Genomic DNA, 24,989 nt, shown 5'->3' with positions numbered 1-24,989 from the left:
CATTCAGGGGTCCATGAGGTTAATTAGGGGGTCTCAGAGTCCCCAGGACCCCATGTATTTTGCACTATGGTCCTAATGTATAAACTCAAGCGTATAAGCACAAAAATGCTAAAAATGTTCAGATAAACTATAAAAACTACATCAAAGTATATATCTGTATTAATTCAGTGGGTAAACCAGCTCACAGCTTCTTATTCTCATTATCTGTTCCACCTTAAATGATGTAGCATGTACCTGCTGCACTTTTTAAGGTGGAGCAGAAATTTGAACATCCTCCTTGAGAGATTATCAAATTCAGCACGATGGTGTGAATCTGGTGCTGACACAGCAGGCAGCTCTAAAGAGAATTACTGTTTTTAGCATTACCGATGTTGCAGTTTTCGCGTGTGAATCGAGTGAGGATGGACGGCAACGGCCTCAAAATTAGGTGGAACCGAGAAGACAAAAATGAAAAAGTTACTTAAGGAGGAAGAGGACATATCTGAGCAAGTGGGCAGTGAGAAATGCTGACCTAAACTTACTCAGCTAGCATTAATTTGTAGTAAACTGAGTGTCATGATTGTCACATTTAAGAAAAAGCTTTTGGTTTTATCGCTAGCGAGCCTCCTCGGTAATCTCGGTGTAACATAGAAATAATAAGTAAGAGTAGAAATAAGAAATGCCCTCAAAAGAGTTAGGGGTAGGCTAGTTTGCTACCCCACTCAGGCCCTGCATTAGCAGGAGCCGCAGCAAAGATGTTTGATTATGTTTTTGTGATTTTGTGATATGTTTTTTTGTTTGCAGTGTTGAGTTTTCAGGTTTTGAACTACTTTGTGTACAATTCCAGTGGCACAGAGCTCAGGAGAAGCGGCTAAATCCACCCTTTGTGCAAACGACCGGTGTATTTACTTTAGATATACAAACAACAAAGTCTAGTTCACGTTGCAAATTTTGGGTTTTACTCTTGTCCAAAGTAAAATACAGTCTACGGATGCTGTGGAAGGATTTTTCGGACAGAATTTCTCACTCTGCATGCGTGCAAACCTGAACGTCACTGTGTGGAATCGAGTCCGAAGCACTGGAGTCAAAACAAATGCCTGGAATCTGAGAACTCCTTTTTTTGGGATCGACTCCCAGCCCTACTCTTAGCGTAAACTGATTTCTATGCTAACAGAAAGGTGCAGAATTCGCTGCGGAAAATAAAGATATTTCTCTCAGTGTAGCTCAGGTCCAACATTGACGCAGTGCAGTATTGCTTGAAGTGGTCGAATCGAAAATGCAGCGTTTTTTTTTGTCATAATAAAACTGAAAGTCGCTAGTTGTTACCAGTGCCGATCTGAACCAAGTCCAAGAAGAAACCTCTGGAAAAAAACAACAAACTACAGTGTCCCAGAAACATCTATCTACAGTAAACATCGAGAACAGGAGGTAGCCTCATGTGGTGAAGGCAGTATATCTCTCTCACACACACACACACACACACACACACACACACACACACACCGGTCAGAAACACACATGCAGTGCACACTCACACCGCGTGTTGCTATACAGTGGTGACGGTGAGCAGTGAGCTCGGTATCTGGAGCGCATCGTCGTTGGCTCCGAGCCGGCTCCCGTGGGTCAGCAGCTCCTCCACCGTGGTCCAGTCGTCCAGTAGCTTCCTGTTTCTGAGACGGCTCAGCTTCCTCTGGCTCAGCTCCAGAACTGCGCTGGCGCCCCCGGCCGCTGTGATGGCTGCGCCGGCACCGCTGCTGCTTCGCGCCTTTTTCTGCATCATGTGTTCACGTCGCTCTGTGCGGCTCCAGTAGCGACCCGTCCGGATCTCGCTGTGACTTTCTTCATCCGTGCTCATGCCGCCACGTTCATCTGCTAGCCGTAGCGCCCGGTCGCGGAGGAGCTGGTTCCGGACGGCCCGCGGGTTCGTACCCACGACAGATGCTTTCTGTGCCGAAGTGGGCGATGTGGCGGTCACGTGGCCCTCGAGTGTGCTGTAGAGGCCGCCCGTACCCTGCCGACTGGCTGGCTTGGGCCACGTGTCGTTGACTTCCTGCGACGGAGTGTGGCTCAGGGTGTGAAAGCGAGCTTCTCTTTCTCGCTCTCGGCTGCGCTCCTTCTCCCGGCCGACAGGGGGTTCGCTCGCAAAGCTCCGGTCCTCCCGGAGACTGCTGGGTGATCTGCCCCCGTTGTCATGGCGACGGGGCTCGTGGGGCAGATGGGGCAGATCACAGTGGGGGTCTTCAAAGGAGCTGGTCAGGCTAGGCTGACTGATAGCGTGTTTTGGGCGCAGGCGGTGGGTGTGTTGGGCAGGGAGTGTGGCATGGGCAGGGAGGGTGTGGTGTGGATGGTGAGTGGCAGGGTGTGGGGCATGGTTAGCATGGTGTGTTGGATGGTTAGCACGGTGTGTGGCATAGTTGGCAGGGTGCATTGGGTGGTTGGCATGATGAGTAGCATATTCTGCAGAGTGCATTGGGTGTTTAGCACGGTGTGTGGCTTGGTTAGCATGGTGTGCAGTGTAGTCAGCAGGGTGTGCTGAACTGTTAGCATGGTGTGTGACGTAGTCGGCAGGGTGTGTTGGATGGTTGGCATGGTGTGTGGCGTAGTCAGCAGGGTGTGTTGGATGGTTGGCATGGTGTGTGGCGTAGTCAGCAGGGTGTGTTGGATGGTTAATATGGTGTGTGTTGTAGTCGGCTGGTTGCGTTGGATGGTTAGCATGGTGTGTAGCGTAGTCAGAAGGGTGCGTTGGATGGTCAGCATGATGTGTGGCATATTCAGCGGGGTGCGCTGGATGGTTAGCATGGTGTGTGGTGTAGTCAGTGGGGTGTATTGGATGGTTAGCCTGGTGTGGAACTTGGTTAGCTTGGTTAGCATGGTGTGTAGCTTGGTTTGCATGGTGTGTAGCATAATCGGCTGGGTGACTTGGATGGTTAGCATGGTGTGTGGCTTGGCTAGCATGGTGCGTTGAGTGGTTAGCATAGTTTATGGCTTGGTTAGCATGGTGTGTGGCTTGGTTAGCATGGTGTGATGGGTGGTTAGCATGGTGCACATCCGTTTCAGATTCCTCGGGCAGCTCTTGCTGGATCCTGTGCCCGTAGTTTTGCAGGGTCATGCAGTAGTTTGGCGACGCTGGGTGACTTGCTCTCCTGCGGTGTTCAACATGTGGCGGGCGATGATGCAGCGTTCTGCTTCTCCTCAGCATCCCAGTAGAGGAGCTGTGGTGTGGTGGCATCCTCCTCTGGCTGGAGGGAGTACTGCAGGTTGAGAGAGCGGCATGGGGCGTGAAAAGGGCGCCACTGCTGGAGCTGTGCCGGTTCAAACAGGGACGCTCCGTCTTCCGGAACTGCACTGAAGACACCCTAAACAAACCTCTTGGGTGCCCACCAACACCACCAGGCACACAGACGTTCTGGGGCTGGACCGTTAGTGCTTCTGGGATGGCCTCCAGCTCACGGTGACCCTTCTGGCTGTCCCTGAGCTCCCCCTGGTGGTGCATGCGGGCGTTGTAAAGGCGCATCCGCTTCTCCAGCAGCCGCTGGAAACCGCAGGAACTCGCCGGTGCTAACGCTGTAGAACCCGGAGTCACTCAGCTCAGAAGATATGAACGACTCGGATGAAGGTGAGCCTCCTCCTCCCCCTCGGTGTGTGTGGCACTCCTCCAGGCCCTCCTCTGTCTCCACACCTGAGAGCTCCCCCTGGTGGAAGCTGCCGTCAGTCCAGCCTAACCCGCTGTCCAGCTCATGATGTAGAGGAAGATAACCCATTGTTTTTTCCAGCATGTAGTCCTCGTCCTCGGTCTGAAAATACATACACAACTTATTTTAGTAAAACATACATCAGGAATTAGACCACTAGAGGGGCCTTCGACCAGCACATATGTATAATAGACTGGCCAGTAAGCTAGAACTTTTTAAAGGGACCACATCACGGAAAAACTACATTTTCTTGCTTGTTCTTTTTAAGTAAAAGAGTTTAATGTTTTATGTAAACACTGTTAATTTGCAAAACATACCATTCACTGGCCAGTCTATACTGTTCACACATGCACCTATTCATCCTACAGCAGTTTAGCTCCTCCCATTTTGCATACAGCAGCTAAGCCTCGTCCATTCAGCCTACAGCAGTTTAGCTCCACTCATTCAGCCTACAGCAGTTTAGCCCCACCCATTCAGTCTTAAAGGCACAGTAACAAAAACTGGCTGCTTAATTGTAAGGGATAAAAATGAAATATGACCATTTTTGTTACATAAGCCCACACAAATGTCATAAGTAGACAGTACAAGTACAAGAAAAATGTGTGATCGTGCGTGTGATGTGGGCTTGTTAATGGTCAAAATCTGTTCAAAATTGTGAATTGGGTTCTGTAATCAGCTACACAGAAAATAACCTAATAATTATCACTTTATTAAGAGGTATTTTTTTTTGAGATCTGCATTCAGAGCTTTTCAGTGTTTCTCCCAAGATCCTCTGTCATGAATCTGCAGCCCAGTTTGCTGATGGAGCTGAAGTCGTTTCCAGGAACGATCTCTTCGCTCTCTAAAAAGCTAAGTTTGCTGAATGATGAATATTTCCGTCCTCAGAAAAAATCTGCTTTAGCTGAATTTAAATTATTCATCCGGAGCGGTCACATCCTGAATGTGAGCGCGTTAGACAGCGCCGTAATGCGGCTCGTTATTCGCAGCCCTGTTTTCAAAGCTTCATCTCAGCATCTCTCTGATTAGTATAATATGGTTGCTTAGCAACACATAACTTATTTACATAACATTTGGTTCTGCAGCTGAACAGTGAGGGATGTGAAGGAGGCGTTGCGGCCGTCAGACACAATCAGACCAAATATTACCTCAATCTGACAAATCATGTCAAATACGTTAATTACTCTGTTTGTACACTGTGTTTATATGTTTAAATGATGACTTAATGCAGCCTATTAAGACTTCGGTTTGACAGCACGTACTTACTTAATATGTATCTGGAAATAAAATCACGAATATTTGATTAATGTGCCTTAAATAAAGCCACATCAGTTATTATGCTCTAAATAGAAACTATGCGCAATCATTTCTGTCGTCAGCTCTTTGCGTTAAAGGAAAATGCTGCCATTTCCTCATGATGAATCATTTAATCACAGGCACTAAACTGGCAGACGACGTTCAAGCATTTTTCTGCCATGGTTACCAGCAGCCAATCAGAATTCACCCTACTACAAAACTCTCATAGCACCTGTACCTAATTCTGCTCTCACCTGTACCACTCTGCCCTCATCTGTGTAACTCTGTTCTCACCTGTACCACTCCGTTCTCACCTGTACCACTCTGTTCACATCTGTACCACTCTGCTCTCACCTGTACCACTCTGCCTTCACCTGTACCACTCTGCCTTCACCTGTACCACTCTGCTCTGACCTGTACCACTCTGCTCTCACCTGTACCACTCTGCCTTCACCTGTACCACTCTGCTCTGACCTCTACCACTCTTCTCTTACCTCTACCACTCTGCCTTCACCTGTACCACTCTGCTCTTACCTGTACCACTCTGCTCTCACCTCTACCACCCTGCTCTCACCTCTACCAGTCTGCTCTTACCTGTACCACTCTGCTCTCACCTCTACCACCCTGCTCTCACCTGTACCACTCTGCTCTCACCTCTACCAGTCTGCTCTTACCTGTACCACTCGGCTCTCACCTCTACCACTCTGCTCTCACCTGTACCACTCTGCTCTCACCTGTACCACTCTTCTCTTACCTCTACCACTCTGCCTTCACCTGTACCACTCTGCTCTTACCTGTACCACTCTGCTCTCACCTCTACCACCCTGCTCTCACCTCTACCACCCTGCTCTCACCTGTACCACTCTGCTCTCACCTCTACCAGTCTGCTCTTACCTGTACCACTTGGCTCTCACCTCTACCACTCTGCTCTCACCTGTACCACTCTGCTCTCACCTGTACCACTCTGCTCTTACCTGTACCACTCTGTTCTGACCTGTACCACTCTGCTCTCACCTGTACCACTCTGCCTTCACCTGTACCACTCTGCTCTCACCTGTACCACTCTACTCTCACCTGTACCACTCTGCTCTCACCTCTACCACTCTGCTCTCACCTGTACCACTCTATTCTCACCTCTACCACTCTGCTCTTACCTGTACCACTCTGCTCTCACCTGTACCACTCTGCTCTCACCTGTACCACTCTGCTCTTACCTGTACCACTCTGCTCTCACCTGTACCACCCTGCTCTTACCTCTACCACTCTGCTCTCACCTGTACCACTCTACTCTCACCTGTACCACCCTGCTCTCACTGTACCTCAGTGCTTCAGTGCTGTTCCACACTGCCCTCACCTGTACTGCAGTATGCTCACCTGACTCTGGAAGCTACTGGGTTCCTCCAAGTTGGTGTTGCAGCAGCCAATGAGACAGCTCTGTCCCGGTGGCCCTCTTGCCGACAGCTCAGGATCCTGAGAAAGAATGATAGGAAGATGTGACACCTTTTAATATCTGTATTAATATTTACAACATTAAACATGCTTAAAGTCGTCTAATCCTGCTGGAACAGAAACCTTAACAAATTTCCAATTGTTATCCATGAAATCTGGTGGAAAAAAGAGCAAAAAATGACAATATGAGAAAATTCATGGCAGTTTTTTTGTACCACAGTGGCTGTTACTGTTAATCAAATCATTTTTAGCCATTAAGCTCTGTTCACCCCCAATTATTGAAGACTCTCTGGCGCCCTCTACAGAGGTGTTTTTGGTATAATGGGAGTAAAAGAAAGTGGCCAGGTTCCCTTTGAACTGGCTCCTGTTATGATCTGGATATTTGTTGACAGCTGTCAGCAAGCAGTTGTCTTTTCTTCAGAGTGAAAATAATTAGCCTTCTTGACGTGAAATATAGTCCACAACAACGTTTTTAAAGGTTATTGGGGAGTTTTATTTCAAGCTTTAGTGAAGTTTATTGAAGAATAATACTGTCAGGCATAACGTTTTGTTTCCCACAGGTTTGTTTTTCTTGTAGCACCATTTTGAAAATCACCTTCACTTTATACATACTGCAAAAACAAGTCTGTGATTGGTTTCTTTGCCTGTCAGTCAAATGGCCTTGTCTTACATGCCACACTGCATGGTATCACTTGGAATCACGTAAAGATACAGCACAGACATTAGCTGTACTACGTGGAACGCGTCATAGCGAGAATGCTGATAACCATTAAGCTCAAATTCATATTTGCACTCTTTTCATATGTATTTAATGAAATCCCAGATAGCAGCATACATCGGCCTTCTGGTTTGATAAGGTCGGCACCCCACCGACTGTTTGCCGCTGCTAGTCCCCCCTCGGACCACCCAGATTACTGTCCTGCATACAAGCTCTATCTAGTTTTAATCACGTCAAACAGATTTTAAATACACAGAGACTTTTATTTTGGAAAATAAACTAAGACAAATGTTGCAAACAACTTTTTTTTTTTAGAAAATGCCGACAATGTGCTGGATTAAAATGATCAATATCATTTATCACATTTGGCACACTGCAAAAATAGTATCTTGTTGAGAAAAATTAACTTAAATCCAGTTGATATCTAATATTTATTTTACTTACAAGATTATTTTACTTATTTCTAGACGTGTTTTACGTGTTTAAGGAGACTGTAATAAATCAGATTATATCACTGTTATTTGTTTCAAGCACATTTTGTACAACAAGCAGAATTATCTACCAATATAGTGAGATGATCTGACTTACTAAAATCACTTAACATGTAAAACAAATCTAGAAATAAGTTAAATAATATAACGATTAGCTTACAGCAATCTCAACACAGTAAATCACTACTAACTTTACAAACTAACTGTTTTCGAACTGAAAGATAGAGCTAGACGAGGCTAACGCTAGCTGACTGACAGACCGGTAGCATTTGCTTGTTTATATAAAACCATCAAATGCATCTGGAATCAGTTTTAGAACACCTGTTAACTATTAGAGTCCTTTACACTGTGATATCAGCCCATCAGGAAAACACAGAATACCATTAGAAACTACTGGACACCAACAGGAACCTGCAGAACCTTAATGGTCTCAATAGCTTCTTGTGCACCGTAGAGTCGAGTCAGGGCTGTACACATGCTGTTCTGCGCTGGTGCGGACTCAAGAGACTGGTTACGGTTTCTTCATCCATCTGCTTTGTTGCTTAAACAGAACCAGAAAATACTCAAGAAAAGCTACACAAAAGAGTTGCTAAGCAACGGCTAACAGGCTAAATGCTACAGAACACGGTTTATTCTGTCTGTCACTCCGACACCAGTCACTGGAGTCTGTGCTCTTGGAGTTTTTATTCTCTAAACGGTTGTTATTTGGGCATCAGTTAGCTGGAACCGAGCCTGCATTGCAGTGGGTGGAACCTGCAGTGTTAGCTTAGCCCAGCAGGCTACAGCTCAGCTGTTCTGTAGCTACAGCAAAAGAACAGGTTTGATTTTGGCTTCCTGTCCCTCCAACACCAGCCGCTCAACTTCGCTTCCTCAGATTTGAGCCGTTATCATCTAAACTTGCTTCAGTGTCGCTTCTGTTAGTCAGAATCAAACCTGTTCTGTGGTGAGCAGAGCCGTTAGCATGCTAGCGAAGCTAATGAGGACTGCATTCAGTACAACTAAAGTACAGAGCGGCAGTCAAAGAAAGGTCCATCCAAAATTACACTGTAAAGAACACAGCGCTCAGAAAGTGGGATAGGATTATATAGAGGGGAGTGTGGTGTTTAGGGTTACCACCATTTCAAGCCAAAACCGGACACCCCTAAAATGTTTTTTGGGGCGTCAGTATAGGGGAAGCTAAAAGAAAGTCTGAGACAATGTTTTATGATACTTTTGAGAAGATTTCAGCCTTAAACTCCATTCACGGTGGAGGGATACATGCAGGGCGCTGTGAGGCAAAATAGTCCCCAAAGAAAACTTATTATTTCAGACTTTCCACTATTTTCCATCATCAACATTCCATATAAACTCAGAAGACTCGTGTAGGTTCACTGGTGGTTCTGGATAGTAAATAAAATGTCTATATTTGTGTTGTAGTCATGGTGACCCCTGGTTCCTATCACCACCACTGTAAAAACATCTGAACCATTTCACACCAAACCACTCTAAACCTCTCTGTTTACATCTCATACACTGAATCATTGGTGATTTTTTCTGATCAGTGGAAATTTGAAGCCTGACTTTTGTATTTTAGTCCATGTTTATAGATATCAGTGAGTCATACAGTGTCAGAAACCACATAATCAAAACTATTAGAGATACTGAACACCACACAGCTTGAGGCTTCTGTTACTTGTTCGCTACACTAGCCTCAAAGCTCCAGTGCTGAAATTAAAGAAGCAGCACACCTAATCTAACACACACACATTAGAGTTAATTATGTAAATGTGTGTCTGTGTTTTTAATCGACTCTCAGCTCTTTGCTATATAAGCTGGATGTCAGTGGGACAAAACGTCCAGCTTCAGCACGGCTGACCTGTTTATTCCATTTAGAACGTGAGCTCAGTCAGCTTTACTACAGCATACACACACACACCCTCTCTCTCTAGCTGCTGTGCTCCACGTAACCCAACCCTCACCTTAACCTGAGCAGCATTAAGATCAGCTGTGGCCTACTTTTGTCATCCTGTGCACATTGAACCCTATGGAACCGAACGTCCAGTCTGAGAATTTGGTGATGGCCCCTTAAACTAATTTAAAACTGCATATCTATGTTGTCCACAGTGAAAAGCATCAGTGTGTTAAATCAGAGCTTTCATTAAAGCAAACTTCATTCTTAGATACACTGTATTTTTTCCAAGCAAGCCCAGCTGCACTGAGAAATCAGATCATTAGCAAAGAAAAGCAGATTAAACCACAGAAATAGCCAAGTTTTTGCGCCGCCTTCAAAAGGTTAAGCAGTCATTTCCGTTGACGAAATGTCAACATGTGGTGAGACCATGATTTCCTATCTTTCATTTCTTTATTACTCACTAGCCATTCCAGTATATTTGCATTTTTTATATTAGTAATATAGCATAAATGAAATTGGACCAAGAACAGAGCCCTGTGGAACTCCTTCAAAACAACTCTGACTGCTCCCACACAGTGTGCTCTATCCATCAGTCTGAAACTAAAACGAACCATAAAATAAAATTAATTGTAACCCAAGGCCTGTGCAGTAAGTGAAATTGGTCCATTTTGTCGATCTTTAATAGTAAAATGATTACAAAATGATTAAAATGTGCAGTGAAAAATGCTTTTCCGACACATAGGTGCTTATTTGGTCCCCACAAAGAAATATATACACACATACACTCTAAACTGCACCTACATGGCATGGAATAGCGTGCATGTCCTCCAGGTCCCGCGGAGCGTTGGGTAGGTAATCATATCTGCCTCCGTCTCCATGGTCACCAGGCAGGGTCACGTGACTGTAGTAGGGCCTGAAGGAAGAATACACACCAGCCAATCAGACTCCTTCATTCCAGCACAGCTGTGCAGGAGTGTTATCTCTCAGCATGAGCCACCGGCTCTAAACACACACTGTGGGTGAGACGTTACCTGCCAGACCTGTAATACACTAAAATGTGGCCTGAGCAAGAGTTGTAGCACATTTTATACTGTGTTTTATTTTTTCCAATATGTTAATGCAAATTAACAGAAATTGTGTTTGCAGGAAAATGTCAGAGTAGAGGATGTTCATTTATATTCATTTAGCAAATTAATGAAACATGACCTCCTCGAGGAAGTCCAGTATTTACAGTGACCAGCCAACACCTGCTTTATCTAATCAATATGCTTCATTAAATTAAACCAGCTGCTGCTGAAGGAACTGAACAAATCTATGCGATCGCAGGAGAGCAGAGAGAACTCAGAACCTGACCTCTGATCTTCTGACCTACATACTCATAACTTAACCAAAAACAACACATTCTGACTACTGACTGCTGTATTTATGTTTATTCTAATGTTATACAGTATTTATTTTTTTATTCGTTTATTCTAACGTTATACAGTGTTTTTACAATATTTCTGTTTATTCTCATTTCTTCTAATGTTATACCGTGTTTTTAATGTGTTTATGATTATTTGATTATTCTAATGCTGTAGTGTTTTTACTATATTTCTGTTTATTCACATTTTTTCTAATGCTATATAGGGTTTTTAATGTATTTATGATTCATCGTGTTTATTCTAATGTTGTACAGTATTTTTACAGTATTTATTTTTTTGCATTTATTCTAATGTTATACAGTGTTTTTACTATATTTATGATTATTTGCGTTATTCTAACGTTATGCAGCAATTTTATTTTATTTATTCTTATTAAAATTCTAATGTTATACAGCTTTGTTACTGTATTTATGATTATTTGCATTTATTCTAAAGTTGTACAGCATTTTTACTGTATTCATAATTATTTGCATTTATTCTAATATTATAGTGTTTTTACTATATTTATGCTTATTTGCATTTATTCTAATGTTATACAGCATTATATACAAGCTGTTAAGTACAACAAGACTTTTCCTCAGTGCTGTATGATTGGTGATGAGGCCTGCGTGGTGTACTGCGTTTCCTAATGCGCGTTAGCTGCGTTGTACACTCACAGCGCTGTTTTGTGTAAGTAATAGACATCTGACCTCATTTCTGTCCGAGAATAAAGCTGAGAGTCTGAAATACTCCACTGTTCCTGAAGTAGCACTGCAGCCTACAGCGCTCACACTGTACACATCCTGCTGACCCACTACAGCTTACTGTAACACCATTAAAGAGGAACTCCACCCATCTTTCAAAATCCTCCCCATAATTCAGTGTGTGAGGTGTAAACAGAGAGATTCAGAGTGGTTTGGTGTGAAATGGTTCAGATGTCTTTACAGTGGTGGTGATAGGAACCAGGGGTCGCCATGACTACAACACAAATATAGACATTTTATTTACTATCCAGAACCACCAGTGAACCTACACGAGTCTTCTGAGTCTATATGGAATGTTGATGATGGAAAATAGTGGAGAATCTGAAATAATAAGTTTCCTTTGGGGACTATTTTGCCTCACAGCGCCCTGCATGTATCCCTCCACCATGAATGGAGTTTAAGTTCTCAAAACTATCATAAAACAGTGTCTCAGTCATCAGGCAGTGAATTCATAACCATTTCATGTAGGAACTTTCTGTGAGGAGCTTTTAGAGGTGGACGTCTGGTTCCTATCACCACCACTGTGAACAGTTCTGACTCTGTAAGTTTATCTAGAACAGAGCGTTTCACACCAAACCACTCTGAACCACTCTGAATGACTGTTTATATTTTATGTAATTGTGCATAATTCATTAAGACATTATGACCATATGTAAGGTGGTACCTGTCAGAGTACGGCCCGTGTGTTATGGCGAGGGTATGTAAGGTGTCCCATGGCCGCTCTGTTTGTGTACTGCAGTCTGACGTTCTGTGGAACTGCAGGCTCCGCCCCCTCCGCCCCTCTATCTGCAGCGTGATTGGCTGCTCGTAGCTGGCCAGAATTCTTAAAGCCTCTCTCTTCCGTATGTGGCTCAAGTCCCGAGTATTCACCTAAAGGCAAACACACACATTTATAATGAGTTATTTATATATAGGATGTTTTATCTATATATATATATATATATATATATATATATATATATATATATATATATATATATACACAGTTAATCACATATCACATAATATAGTATTAGTAGTATAGTGGAACCCTCAGGGCCTTACAGATCTTCTGAACAGACCTAGTGATTTCTGTGAAATCCAAAAATGCATGTGCGTCATTTTATTTCATGTTTTTTAATATAATTATCATGCTACTTTTATTTCAGCTGTGTAGTACTTTCATTTCACTTTTAAGTTTTAGTTACAAATAAAAGGGTTAAAATCTTGACACACTCAACAGAAAATTATCCAATCTGAATTGTACTGTCTGTGGTGTCTAGGTAGATACAGCTGAGCTCTTCTCCCATTAGTTAATTCAGCTACTGAATTCCTTACATGTTAGATTAAATACCAACATAATTAGTAAATCAAACAATCACATTCTGATATACAGTGTGTGGAAAAAGATCCAGTAGTTCAGTTAGTTGTTAGGAACGGAAAACAGCGGCAGGAGCTCTACGCCAGGACATTCCTTGGTGAATTACTTCCACAAATGTAGAGATAATATCAGCAATATAATGTGAATAAAATTGGACCGAGTACTGAGTCCTGTGGAACTCCAAGATTAACTATAAAACTGAAACAACTGATACAAACTGATACAAAACTGACACAAGCTCAAATGTATGTTGTCTGCTTCAAATAAAACACATTCAAGGACGTTTGCAAGCTTCAGATACTCGTGTTTATTTTAGAAAAGTCACAAAAATGTTTGCCAGATTTAGCTTTGCACTAACATACTATTCAAATTCCATAGGGGTGCTAGCAGGAATTGGCACTATCATGGAAGATGGTTTTTACTCATTTTTCTCTCTGATTTTTGACAGTTATGTCCTGAAGTGTAGGCGTAGCTGATGCATAAGGCAGTAAACATCCGGAGATGATAAGATTAATATCTGGAATAAAACTTGCAATTAAACAAAAATGGTGCAAACTGCCCTTGAGTTGTCGTTGATGGGCAGCCTGGTGTTCCTGAGCGTGAGTTCACAGTCCCGTGACAAATCTCAGCACAATGGGTCTAGAGGCTTAATACTTTCATATGCAGTGTTCCAGTAATTACTGGAGATTAAAAAGCTTCCAGTGAGCTTCGTTCTACTGTCGAATGAAGATCAAGACCTATTTCTGTAGGAAAATCCCAGTCTGGGTCTGGAGTGCTTTAATCAGCTTCTCTACAAATAAGTGAACCCAGTTTGTTTTTTCAGGCCAAATGAACAGGCACATTCAGCTGATCTGTAAATAATCACGTTATATTGTAGAGAACAGCAGACTTTGCTGTGATGTTTAAAAAAAAGCTTTATACATCTAAAACAGCCTAAAAGTGTAAACATGGGCACGAAGAAAGCATATCATGCTAATATTGCTACAAGTTAATTAATACAACACATTTAAAAACAAATGTCAACCAAAACATGCTGTACAGAAACAATAGAAGGAAAAACAGGAAAGCCATTCAATGACAACTTGTAGGTTCCAGTTAGCATTATGCTAAAAAGTTAACTAACATAAAACCACAAACTCTTGGCCCATCTATGCACCTCACTTTCATTTCTGAAAGTTTGGCAAGACACCTTGCCAAGTGACTCTGTGGTGATTTAAATTGGCGGAAAGCACATTGTGGCTAAGCTTCAGCATGAATGTCATCTGTTTCTTCAAGATTTTAGAAGCCAATATACTGTAACCAGATCCCAGATTTACTCATTATTAACCACTAACCATACCAACATTTCTGGCTGGACTGTTTCTTCAAATGTGGAGGTAATATCAGTAAAATAATGTAAATAAAACTGGACCTAGTACTGAGCCCCGTGGAACTCCATCCAAAGAACTATGACTGCAGTCTCAATGTTCTGTCTGAAACCAGTTAAATCTGAATCATGAACTAAGCCCTGTACGGTAGCACAAATAGGTCCATGTTTTCAATCTGTAGCTATAAAATCTACATTCCATTTAAAAATTAGTTAAACGAAGTGCAAGAATTCTGTTTAACTCCCGCTCAATAAGTCCTTTTACATTTTCAAGAGAAATTTTTTTTTACATATTTACTCCTTACATGTTTATATATCCCAGACCTCTCTCACCAATCCTGCATGGTTTTCTTTCCAAATTCATGTCATTGTTAAAGGAACCTGTCCACAGCAGTTCTGAAGCATCTTATCGCAGAGTTTGTTGAAAAGACTTAATAGCAGGTGGACTCGCTAGTGTGGGTCATAATTTCAAACATGTGTTCAACTTAATTTTTTACATAAATTTACTTTTTTCACATTTATATGCTCGAGTATGTTTCAACCTAGGACAGAGGTGCAGCCGAGTGGTGGCCGTTGGGGGGCAATGTCTCCCTGGAATGAAGCATGGCCGCCATTCTGGCCACCCCAGTCGTGGAAAGTGAGACAGTCATCCATCATCAATAAAGCGTCAATTCCGCTTTATGGTGAAAATCTGCTGTCGCGGTAAAGCAGCTATGAGAGTCTGATGATGATGCATTTAATTTAATTTAGCATATCTCGCTGTGATTGGCTAATTTCCTGAGGAAACAGGTGAGTGAATGAGTGCTGGGTCCCTCAGCAGAGCCACATTGTGAAGGAGTAGTTTAATGTTAAGATGCTTTGACTTTTACACAGTGCTGTCTGTCTCACATTCTAAACATTAGACATACGTTCAAGGTACGAAATACAGGGGGGGGGTCCAGGACCCTCTAATTAACCTCTTGAACCCCTTGAATGTCTCAATATCTAAATTCTGAGGGTCCCTGAAAATAAACTTATGACGTCACGCTGACCGTTACAGAACAACAAACACTCAGTTACAGATTAAAGTGAAGCTGATTGTTTGTCTGCTTCCCCCACAATCAGCTTCTGTCTTTAGTGTTCTTAACTAAGTAGAGCTGCAGCACTGCTCTGCCTCAGGGTGGCGCTGTAGCAGACTGGTTCACCCAGTTGGTCCTTCATAGCCTAGAAACTGTAACTCTGCCCGGATTCCTCTGAAAACACTTTACAATGAGCTGCAGCAGATCTGTAAATCTGAAAACTCGCCCAGTTTCCCAAGAGTTTGGAGTGAAGAGTGACTGTTCCTCATTTCTCACACTGAAGACAGAAGAGGAGACGAGGAAGATCTCAGTTAATGTGAGGAAGAGCACAGAACCGCACTAGAACAGAGACTCTACAGAAGAGGAGACGAGGAAGATCTCAGTTACTGTGAGGAAGAGCGCAGAACCGCACTAGAACAGAGACTCTACAGAAGAGGAGACGAGGAAGATCTCAGTTACTGTGAGGAAGAGCGCAGAACCGCACTAGAACAGAGACTCTACAGAAGAGGAGACGAGGAAGATCTCAGTTAATGTGAGGAAGAGCGCAGAACCGCACTAGAACAGAGACTCTACAGAAGAGGAGACGAGGAAGATCTCAGTTAATGTGAGGAAGAGCGCAGAACCGCACTAGAACAGAGACTCTACAGAAGAGGAGACGAGGAAGATCTCAGTTAATGTGAGGAAGAGCGCAGAACCGCACTAGAACAGAGACTCTACAGAAGAGGAGACGAGGAAGATCTCAGTTAATGTGAGGAAGAGCGCAGAACCGCACTAGAACAGAGACTCTACAAGAGTAGCTGATAAAACAAACATTTACTGACACTGAAGCATCAGCACCGCTATGAGAGTTAGCAGCCAACATGGGACCCCCGAATACTAGGGGGGGATTTCACACACTGAATATGTTTATGCCAGGTTATAACTGAGGGCAGCCTAAATTAATAACTTCTATGTCATGATGCATTTAATTTCAACTACACGATTTCCTCCTAAGTGAGTAAAATTTGACAGTATTCAATAGATATATAAATATAAATATTTTCTCTAAAGCATATCAACATTTCTAGCTGAACTGCTTCTTCAAATGTAGAGGTAATGTCAGTAAAATAATGTAAATGAAACTGGATCTAGTACTGAGCTCTGCAGAACTCCATCCAAAGAACTGTGATTATCTATAGCTATAGAATCTACATTACAATTTAAAAAATGATTAAATTAAGTGCAAGAATTCTGTTCTATAGCTACACCAAAATCAGGCTGTATGCCAGACAGTATCAGGTCGCTGCTCTACAGTTGCTTTCTGTTTACACTATTCTGTGTGTTAGAAACAGCATGTAATAGACATATAAATATAATATAAATATAAATATAAATATAAATAGTTCCTCTAAGCAGTGGCAAAAAAGTGGGCTTTGAAAGAAGAAATTTCTTCTTAAGGACGGCTGGAAAACGAGGCTCAATAAAAATAACGACAAATAAAATAAACTAAAGACATGCTGAGCTTGTTTATGTATTTGTGTTCTGTTTGATGAATACACTGATGTTCAAAAGTGTATCACTGTTTTGAATAATATAAAACCAGTTTGTTTTCATATAAATGCATTTTTATTTACAGTAGTCGGTGCACTACTGCACTTAAAAAAGATGGTTCTTCAAGGGTTCTTTAGTAAAGAAAATGGTTCAATATAGAACCATGAACACTCAACGAACCCTTTCCATGATTAAATGGTTCTATGCATCATGATATTGTTCTTCAGATTGATGGAGAATGTGTTTTATTTTATTCTGTATAGCACCAAAAAGGGTTCTGTTATTGTTCCGATGTCAGGCTTGTACACTTTTAAGAATGGCGATTGATCAGCAAAGAAAATGGTTCTATATAGCACCATGAACACTTAAAGAACCCTTTGTATGATTAAGAGATCAGATTGATGGAGAACATGCTGTAGATGATTCTATATAGAACCTTTTTGAGGATTCTGTATAGCACCAAAAAGGGCCCTTCGATTGTTAGGATGTCAAGGTTCTTACAGTAGAAGAACGCTTTTCCATTACATTTGAACATTTTCCATCAATCTGAAGAACGTTTTCACCATGCAGAGAACCCCTCAATCATGCAAAGGGTTCTTTAAGTGTTAATGGTTCTACATATAGTATTTTTTACTGAAGAATTCTCGAAGGAACATCTTTTTTAAGAGTGTAAAAGATTCTACAAATGTCTGAGAAAACAAGAATAAAGTTATAATTAAATTAATATCCAGAATTCATCACATTTCAAAAGTGAAGATCAAATTTTGAGGCAGATAACTTGACAAAATAGATGATTTCTGTACATAATTCATCATTCGAGTTCATAGAGTTTTTGAAATATTTCATAAAATGTTTAAAAATACTTTTGGAGTTTGTAAAATTTAAATAAATATTAAATATGTTACTATTATATATGAAATGACAAAAATGATTGACACACCAAAGATCACTGAACGCCGGTATAATGAAATCGACGTTAATCGCGCTCTGGTGCAAACCGTAAAAAACTCCTCTAAATTAAACTAGAGCATCTACAGTGGAACAGAGGACCAGCAGAACAACACGTAACCTAAAAATGTGCACGTCTCAGCCAGGACACGTCCTCAACAGGACACAACCCGCGGCCCAAACACACACACACACACACACACACACACACACACACACTCACACACACACACACACACACACATACACACCCACACACACACACACACACACACACACACTCACACTCACATACACACACACACACACTCACACACACCCACACACATACACACACACACACACACACACACACCCACACACACACACCCACACTCACACACACACACACACACACACACACACTCACACACACGCTGTTCTACATCTCTGCCCTTCCATAACAACACCAGCGCAGCATTTTCATAACTAATGCACATCATAACTGTGAGTCACACTCTATAGAGAGAGAGAGAGAGAGAGAGAGAGAGACATAGAGATATAGAGTCATAGTGAGACAGAGCTTTATATCCATGTGTTTTTAAAGGGCTCATATCCTGCATTTTTCCTGTTTTTATTGTTTTCTCTGAAGTCTGCTTACGATGTTTGTGTGGTTTTATATACCAAAAACAGTCCTAAATCATTGCATGACCGTTTTACAGTTTCTCTTTATTCCTTACAATTGAACAGGCTGTTCTGTTACTGTGCCTTTAAGATAGATATATGTAAATAAGCTCTGTTCTGATTGGTTGTCCTGTAGTGCCCCATTAAAAAGCAGTCCAGGCTGAAACACTACTTATAACTTCAGTGTGAGCAGGCGGAGCTAAACTGCTGTAGGCTGAATGGGTGGGGTTTAACTGCTGTAGGCTGAATGGGTGGGGCTAAACTGCTGTAGGCTGAATGGGAGGGGCTTAACTGCTGTAGGCTGAATGGGTGGGGCTAAACCGCTGTAGGCTGAATGGGAGGGTCTTAACTGCTGTAGGCTGAATGGGTGGGGCTAAACCGCTGTAAGCTGAATGGGCGGAGCTAAACTGCTGTAGCCTGAATGGGCATAAATATGTAAATGTGTTGCTTTTTGCTACACTACATAGTTCTACAGTGTACAGTAACATGGGCATGTAAAACACACACAGAGCGCCGTAGGTGATGTAGCCTTTAGTGCCGCCTCTTCAATCCACCATTCAATAAACACCAAAACACCGAACAATGTAACAACAATTGTGATAAATCAGTGTTAATCAGTGCTGCTAACTAGGAGGAGCTAGCATTAGCTTAGCTAGCATGAAGGCTCTGCTCACCACAGAGCAGCTTCAGTTCAGGCTAACTGAAGCTGCACGGACACGAGTTTAGATGATGTTATTCCAGTCTGTGGGCCGTGAGGTTGAGTGGCTGTGGGAGGAGCAGAAATTCTGCCTTCAGTTCAACTTCTGAGGTCGTAAGCACAAAAAAAAACAGCTCAGACCAGCAGAAAATCCTGATCTAAGCAGGTTTATGCTGGTCTGGTGCTGGTTTGACCAGCATCAACCAGCACCCAAAATAAAATACACCATCACTGTCACACGAAAACACACCTTTTACTTTGTGTTAAAATCCTACGATGAACAGACCAACAGAAATACGACTTACATTAACTTCCAATATGAGTTCATGATGTTTTTTGGTTCCCTGTTATCATTTTGGAGATACAAGTTTTTGCCTCGACAGCCATGATACCCTGTTTTTGCTGGTGATATTATAGATAGGATGCTTTTTTTCATTAATTTGTTTTTTTTTCTTAAACTTTAACTTTATTTTGCAGTATCTTCTTTTTTACCTTCAAACCATCTCTAAATGTTACCGTGGTGTACCATGTCAACACTGATGCGTTTAAAATTGTGGAAAAAAAACGACTTAAGCGCCATAAAATTGTAACAACATAAAAAGCAGATGATGTGTAAGATGAGTGTTTTGTCCAGTTTTACCTTAAGATGTTAGCCTGCAGCGCTTATCCAACTCGGTGGTGTTAAACCTGTTGTTTGAAAACTAAAGCTGAGCGACAGGTGTCGGAGTGACAGTGACCATGTTTACTTGTGGCCTGATAATCCATTAATAATCTGACTAATAGCTCAATCAGAATAGAATGCGTCCATGTGAACACCTCAGTCGGAATAGCCTAGTCCGATTGAGACCGTTCAGAATACAGTTTCTGTCCGAGTGAACGAGCTGGGTAATCCTGTAAATTATCAGTAAAATAGAAAAATATTTAACAGATTATTTACAGAATTACATTCCCAGTTGGACAGTTTAGGTACGTGGCTGATTCTAAATGCATCTGATGGTTCTCTAATGGGATCTAAGGTGTTCTACAGGAAACTAGTGGTCTCTATTGAAAACCATTAATCCAATTCTTGTTAGAAAGTTAAACCATTAGGTTTTAATCCTAATGGTTTTTTATGGTCCTTGTTCAGCAGGGTCGTCTCTGAAACAAGCATTCATGAATCTTCGCTGCACTCAAATGATTAAAGCGTTCAGATCTCTGTATTGTTGTTTTGACAGTTGCAATCCTTAAATGTAGGCCCTGCAGCCCCCACAGCCCCCACAGCCCCCGCCACTTCAGGCCTCCCTGTTGTAGTGTGAACAGAGGTTTTCATCAGACTGTTGAGCAGAGAGAGATATACACACCCTAAACAGCCCTAATCCATAAACGGAATGAATTCAATCAGAATGGTAAAAAAACTTCTGGCTACAAAGCCAAAAACGGACCAGCCCCTCCCTCCCTGATGGCAGTGGTCAAAACTCGAACTGCACCTCGATCCCTTTGAGCTTCGACCGCAGCTCGGCTCGACCCGCCATCCTTCAAGACGCGTGGAAGACGAGCATCAAGACTTTTCTCTGTCCTGGAGTCCAGGTGGTGGAATGAACTCCCACTGGCCGCAGACTGAAGACCGTCTCTTTATACAGCACTTAAATGAGCACTGAGTTCAGCTCTTATTGAAATGTATTGCTGTGTTTAACTCTGTTTCTTTTCTCTGGGCATCATGGGCTTTTGTTTCTAGCAGTGTCTCTCTAACCTATTGGTAACTAGCAAAGATACTTTCTCTAGGTAGACAAAGCACTTTTGTAAGTCGCTCTGGATAAGAGCGTCTGCTAAATGCTGTAAATGCAAATGTAAATTTTCATCTTATCCTCTGTTCATTTTGCTCTTGTGTTATTGTTCGCTATCCTGTGTGGTCCAGAGGAGGATGGGTTCCTCTTGGTTCCTCTCAAGGATTCTTCCTCTTGCTCTTAGAAAGTTTTTCTTGGCGCTAATGGGGGCTCAGACCTGGATTTTTCTGTAAAGATGCTTTGTGACAATGGCTGCTGTAAAAAGTGATATAAACACACACACATATGTATATATATATATGTGAATTTGACTTTGACTAATGTAAACACATCCAATGTTAATGATACTTAAATCCTGTTTTCATTGTCATTTTCTGCAGGAATAAAGCTGAAAGCCTTTCTAAGGTGGAAACTTACGTTTTTTGACTTCCTCACAGCGGTTGGTGAAGAAAATACACAATAGGCAGAAGTGGCTGAAACTGGGGCGTCTGATTTTACCGGCAGTGACACACCACAGTACAGGCTCGGTTCCGGCTAACTGATGTTCAAATCACACACGTTTGGAGGATAAACGCTCTAAGAGCACTCTGAGGCTGTGTTCAGACTGCAGGCCAATTTGATTCGTTCCTCAAATCAGATTGTCGGCTCTGTTATTTGCGAGTGGTCCGATCGAATTTGTGTGTCCAGACGTCACCAGTCTATCTGCGTGGGTTGCCGTGGTGACGACGTAGGTGCGCTCACGTAGGTGAGCTACGCTGGTGACGTGGATTTCAAACACGGATGCAGGAGAGATGGAGGAGCATCATCTCCCCTCCAAACTCCTCAGAACTCCTTTCATGTTCATGAATCTTTGGAGCTCTTCTTGAGTCCCGGCACTTCGTCACTCTGGATTGGACATCGTCGCTGAGTCCAGACTGAGACGCATCTGTAAAAATCTGATTGGGGTCTCCCAAATGTGGTTTAGATCTGATGTGCAAATTTGATTTTATGTGCTTTTTTGCTGTCCAGACTGTCTCAAATCAATCTGGATACAATCTGGATATGACAGAAATCAGGTTTGGGCTGTCAGTCTGAGCAAAGCCTGAAAACTGAACGTGTTCTGTGGAGGATGTAGCAGTTAGACTGCTAGCCTGTTAGCTTATTAGCCTGTTAGCCGTCACTGAGCTGCTGTCCTGCCTAGTTTTTCGGAGGTGTGTGATCCTGTTTTAGCAGCACATCAGCTGGAAAAAGAAAATATAAGTGTGTTTCAGCCACAGGAACCATTCGGCTCTACAGTGGAGTTCGACAGCACAGAGCGCTTCATTTTTAGATGAGCGACTCTCACAAACTGCCCCCCCAACTGATACAAGAATGAGCTGAATGTGCTTATTTGATGGACCTGAAACACGGATCTGACATCGTCATAATGTTGAAATACTGTCATTTTATAACTTTCAACTCTTTAACATCCGACATCACACGGCTTTATTTAAAGAAGCTGGGTTTTCGATGATATGGGCCCTTTAATTGACATGAATGCGGCCTGTTATTATTAACTACAGGAACGTGCAGGATTTTAGATTTGATTTCTGCCCCACAAGCAAGAAACGCTCAACCAAACACACACAGCCCACACACACATGAACAGTGAACACAGTGTAACAGCAGGTTTCCCTTCACTGCGCACATTTAAATCCAGCTAACAGAACCGAGAGAGAGAGAGAGAGAGAGAGAGAGAGAGAGAGAGAGAGAGAGAGAATGTCTTGGTGGAGGATCGACAGCGCCGTCACTGCAAGTCATCATCAAACCTCACACACACACACACCACAAAACAAGCTAATCTGAATCAGGTGTTTGGTGATATGTGTGTGTGTGTGTGTACTGATTCTCTGCTTGTCGTGATGCTCACACACACACACACACACACACACACACATGCTAGAGATGTTACTAACATCAGCCACTGCATAGCGAACACAGCGAATACATCAGAGAATACATCAATACATACAATAAAAAAGAAAAAATAGAGAAAAAAAATAATAGAGAATAAATGGAATAAATAATATAGAAAAAATACAAAAAATAAAGAGAACAAAACAAAAAAAACAGAAAAAATAGAACAATGTGAAGAATAAATGTAAAAATTCTGTTGAAAAAAAAATATTACGATAATAAATCGAATAAATAAAGGAGAAAACAATAGAGAGAGTAAATATAATAAATAATACAGAAAAAAGACAATAAATATTAGAGAATAAATGAAATAAATTATATAGAAAAGAAAAATCATAGATTGTAGAGAAAAAAGTAATAAATGATAGCAAGATGAGTAATTATGATAATTCACTCTCTCTCTCTCTCTCTCTCGCACTCTCTCTCTCTCTCACACACACACACACACACACACACACACACACACACACTGAACTGATGTCTCTATCACTAATATTTCTAATATCTCTAATATCAGTCGCTGCATTCCAGTCGTACAGAATAACAGAATGAATCTCTCTCTCACCCCCATCCCGTCCCCCAGCCACGGCCCCGACAGCCGGCAGCCCATCTCCACGGCAACGCACGGACAGAGTGTCTCAGCTTCAGCACCGAAACAGAGAGCGGAGAGACGGAGAGAGGAAGAGGAGGAGAGAGGGATGAAGAACAGCACACACACACTCTCTCTCTCTCTCACTCACTCACTCACAACACGCTTACACACCCACAGAGAGAGGGAGAGAGAGAGAGAGAGAGAGAGAGAGAGAGAGAGAAAGGAGGGAGAGAGGGAGAAGGAGAGAGAGAGAGAGAGAGAGAGATGGAGAGAGGAGAGAGAAAGAGAGAGAGATGGAGAGAGGAGAAAGAGAGAGAGAGAGAAAGATAGAAAGGAGGGAGAGAGGGAAAAGGAGAGAGAGAGAGAGAGATGGAGAGAGGAGAGAGAAAGAGAGAGAGAGAGAGAAAGAGAGAGAGAGATAGAAAGGAGAGAGAGAGAGAGAGATGGAGAGAGGAGAAAGAGAGAGAGAGAGGGAGATGGCGAGAGGAGAGAGAGAGAGACAGAGAGAGAGAGAGAGAGAGAGAGAGGCGCAGATTCTTCTGCTATTCTCCCTCTTCTTCTGAATCCTTCAGTCTCTCTCCCTTCCTGTCAGTTTCTTCTTAGCCCCGCCCCCTCTCCACCCACCTGCCAATCACATGCATTAGCCCCACCCATCTGTGTTTTTGCCAGTTGTACACATTAGCCACGCCCCCTCCAGACGCCCCCTGCTAGAATGACTGTAGTAGCCCTGCTGGAGCGTCCTTCCGCCTTTGTAGGCCTGCAGCCCCGCCTTCCTCATTTGCATACCAGCACTGATTCGTCTTTGACTGGCGTCTAGCAATTAGAGGTGAGAATTGATTGGTCAGTGAAGGTCCGAGTACAGCAGCGTCTTTAAGTCACGCAAAGAAAATCTCTATCTCCATTCCTCTCTCTCTCTCTCTCTCTCTCTCTCTCTCTCTCTGTCTTTCTCGCGCTCTCTTTTCTTTCACTCTCTCGTTGTCTTCTCTCCTTCTCTCTCTCTACCTCTACATCTCTCTGTAGGTACAGTATTGCAGTTAGTATCTGTCTGCTTTTCTGAATATGCTGAGTAATGAAAACTATTAGAGCTAGTTACAGCACTACCAATTAGGGCTAATTAAATAATTAGCATAACACTGTCTTACCTTTAACGTTAATTACACAGTACACACACTGTTTCATACGTAACTCTGAGACTGAATTTAAATTCTAAATAGAGCCTTATTATCAGGTACCTATATATATATATATATATATATATATATATATGTATATATATATATATATATATATATATATATATATATATATATATCCAGGATTGGGATTTATCGGAATATAAGTATCTGGAATACGCATACACAGTACAGGAATTAAGTATCTGTATTCAGTCAAAATTA

General features: G+C 42.3%; 1 protein-coding gene across 1 annotated transcript; it reads right to left on the bottom strand.

Annotated features, from left to right (window-relative positions):
• Window positions 1-2,790: 2,790 nt before the first annotated feature.
• LOC118799697 lies at window positions 2,791-23,730 on the bottom strand. The gene is made up of 5 exons (XM_036559684.1): window positions 23,566-23,730; window positions 12,345-12,550; window positions 10,315-10,426; window positions 6,339-6,434; window positions 2,791-3,773 (listed from the first exon to the last, which is right to left on the bottom strand). The coding sequence occupies exons 1-5, from the start codon at window positions 23,608-23,610 to the stop codon at window positions 3,426-3,428; spliced, it is 807 nt and encodes a 268-aa protein (XP_036415577.1). The 5' UTR covers window positions 23,611-23,730; the 3' UTR covers window positions 2,791-3,425.
• Window positions 23,731-24,989: the final 1,259 nt, after the last annotated feature.

Source organism: Colossoma macropomum, unplaced genomic scaffold, assembly GCF_904425465.1.
Source record: "Colossoma macropomum unplaced genomic scaffold, Colossoma_macropomum, whole genome shotgun sequence".
NCBI lineage: Eukaryota > Metazoa > Chordata > Actinopteri > Characiformes > Serrasalmidae > Colossoma > Colossoma macropomum.
Note: the sequence above shows the minus strand (reverse complement) of the source record. Positions and strands in the feature narration are given on the sequence as shown.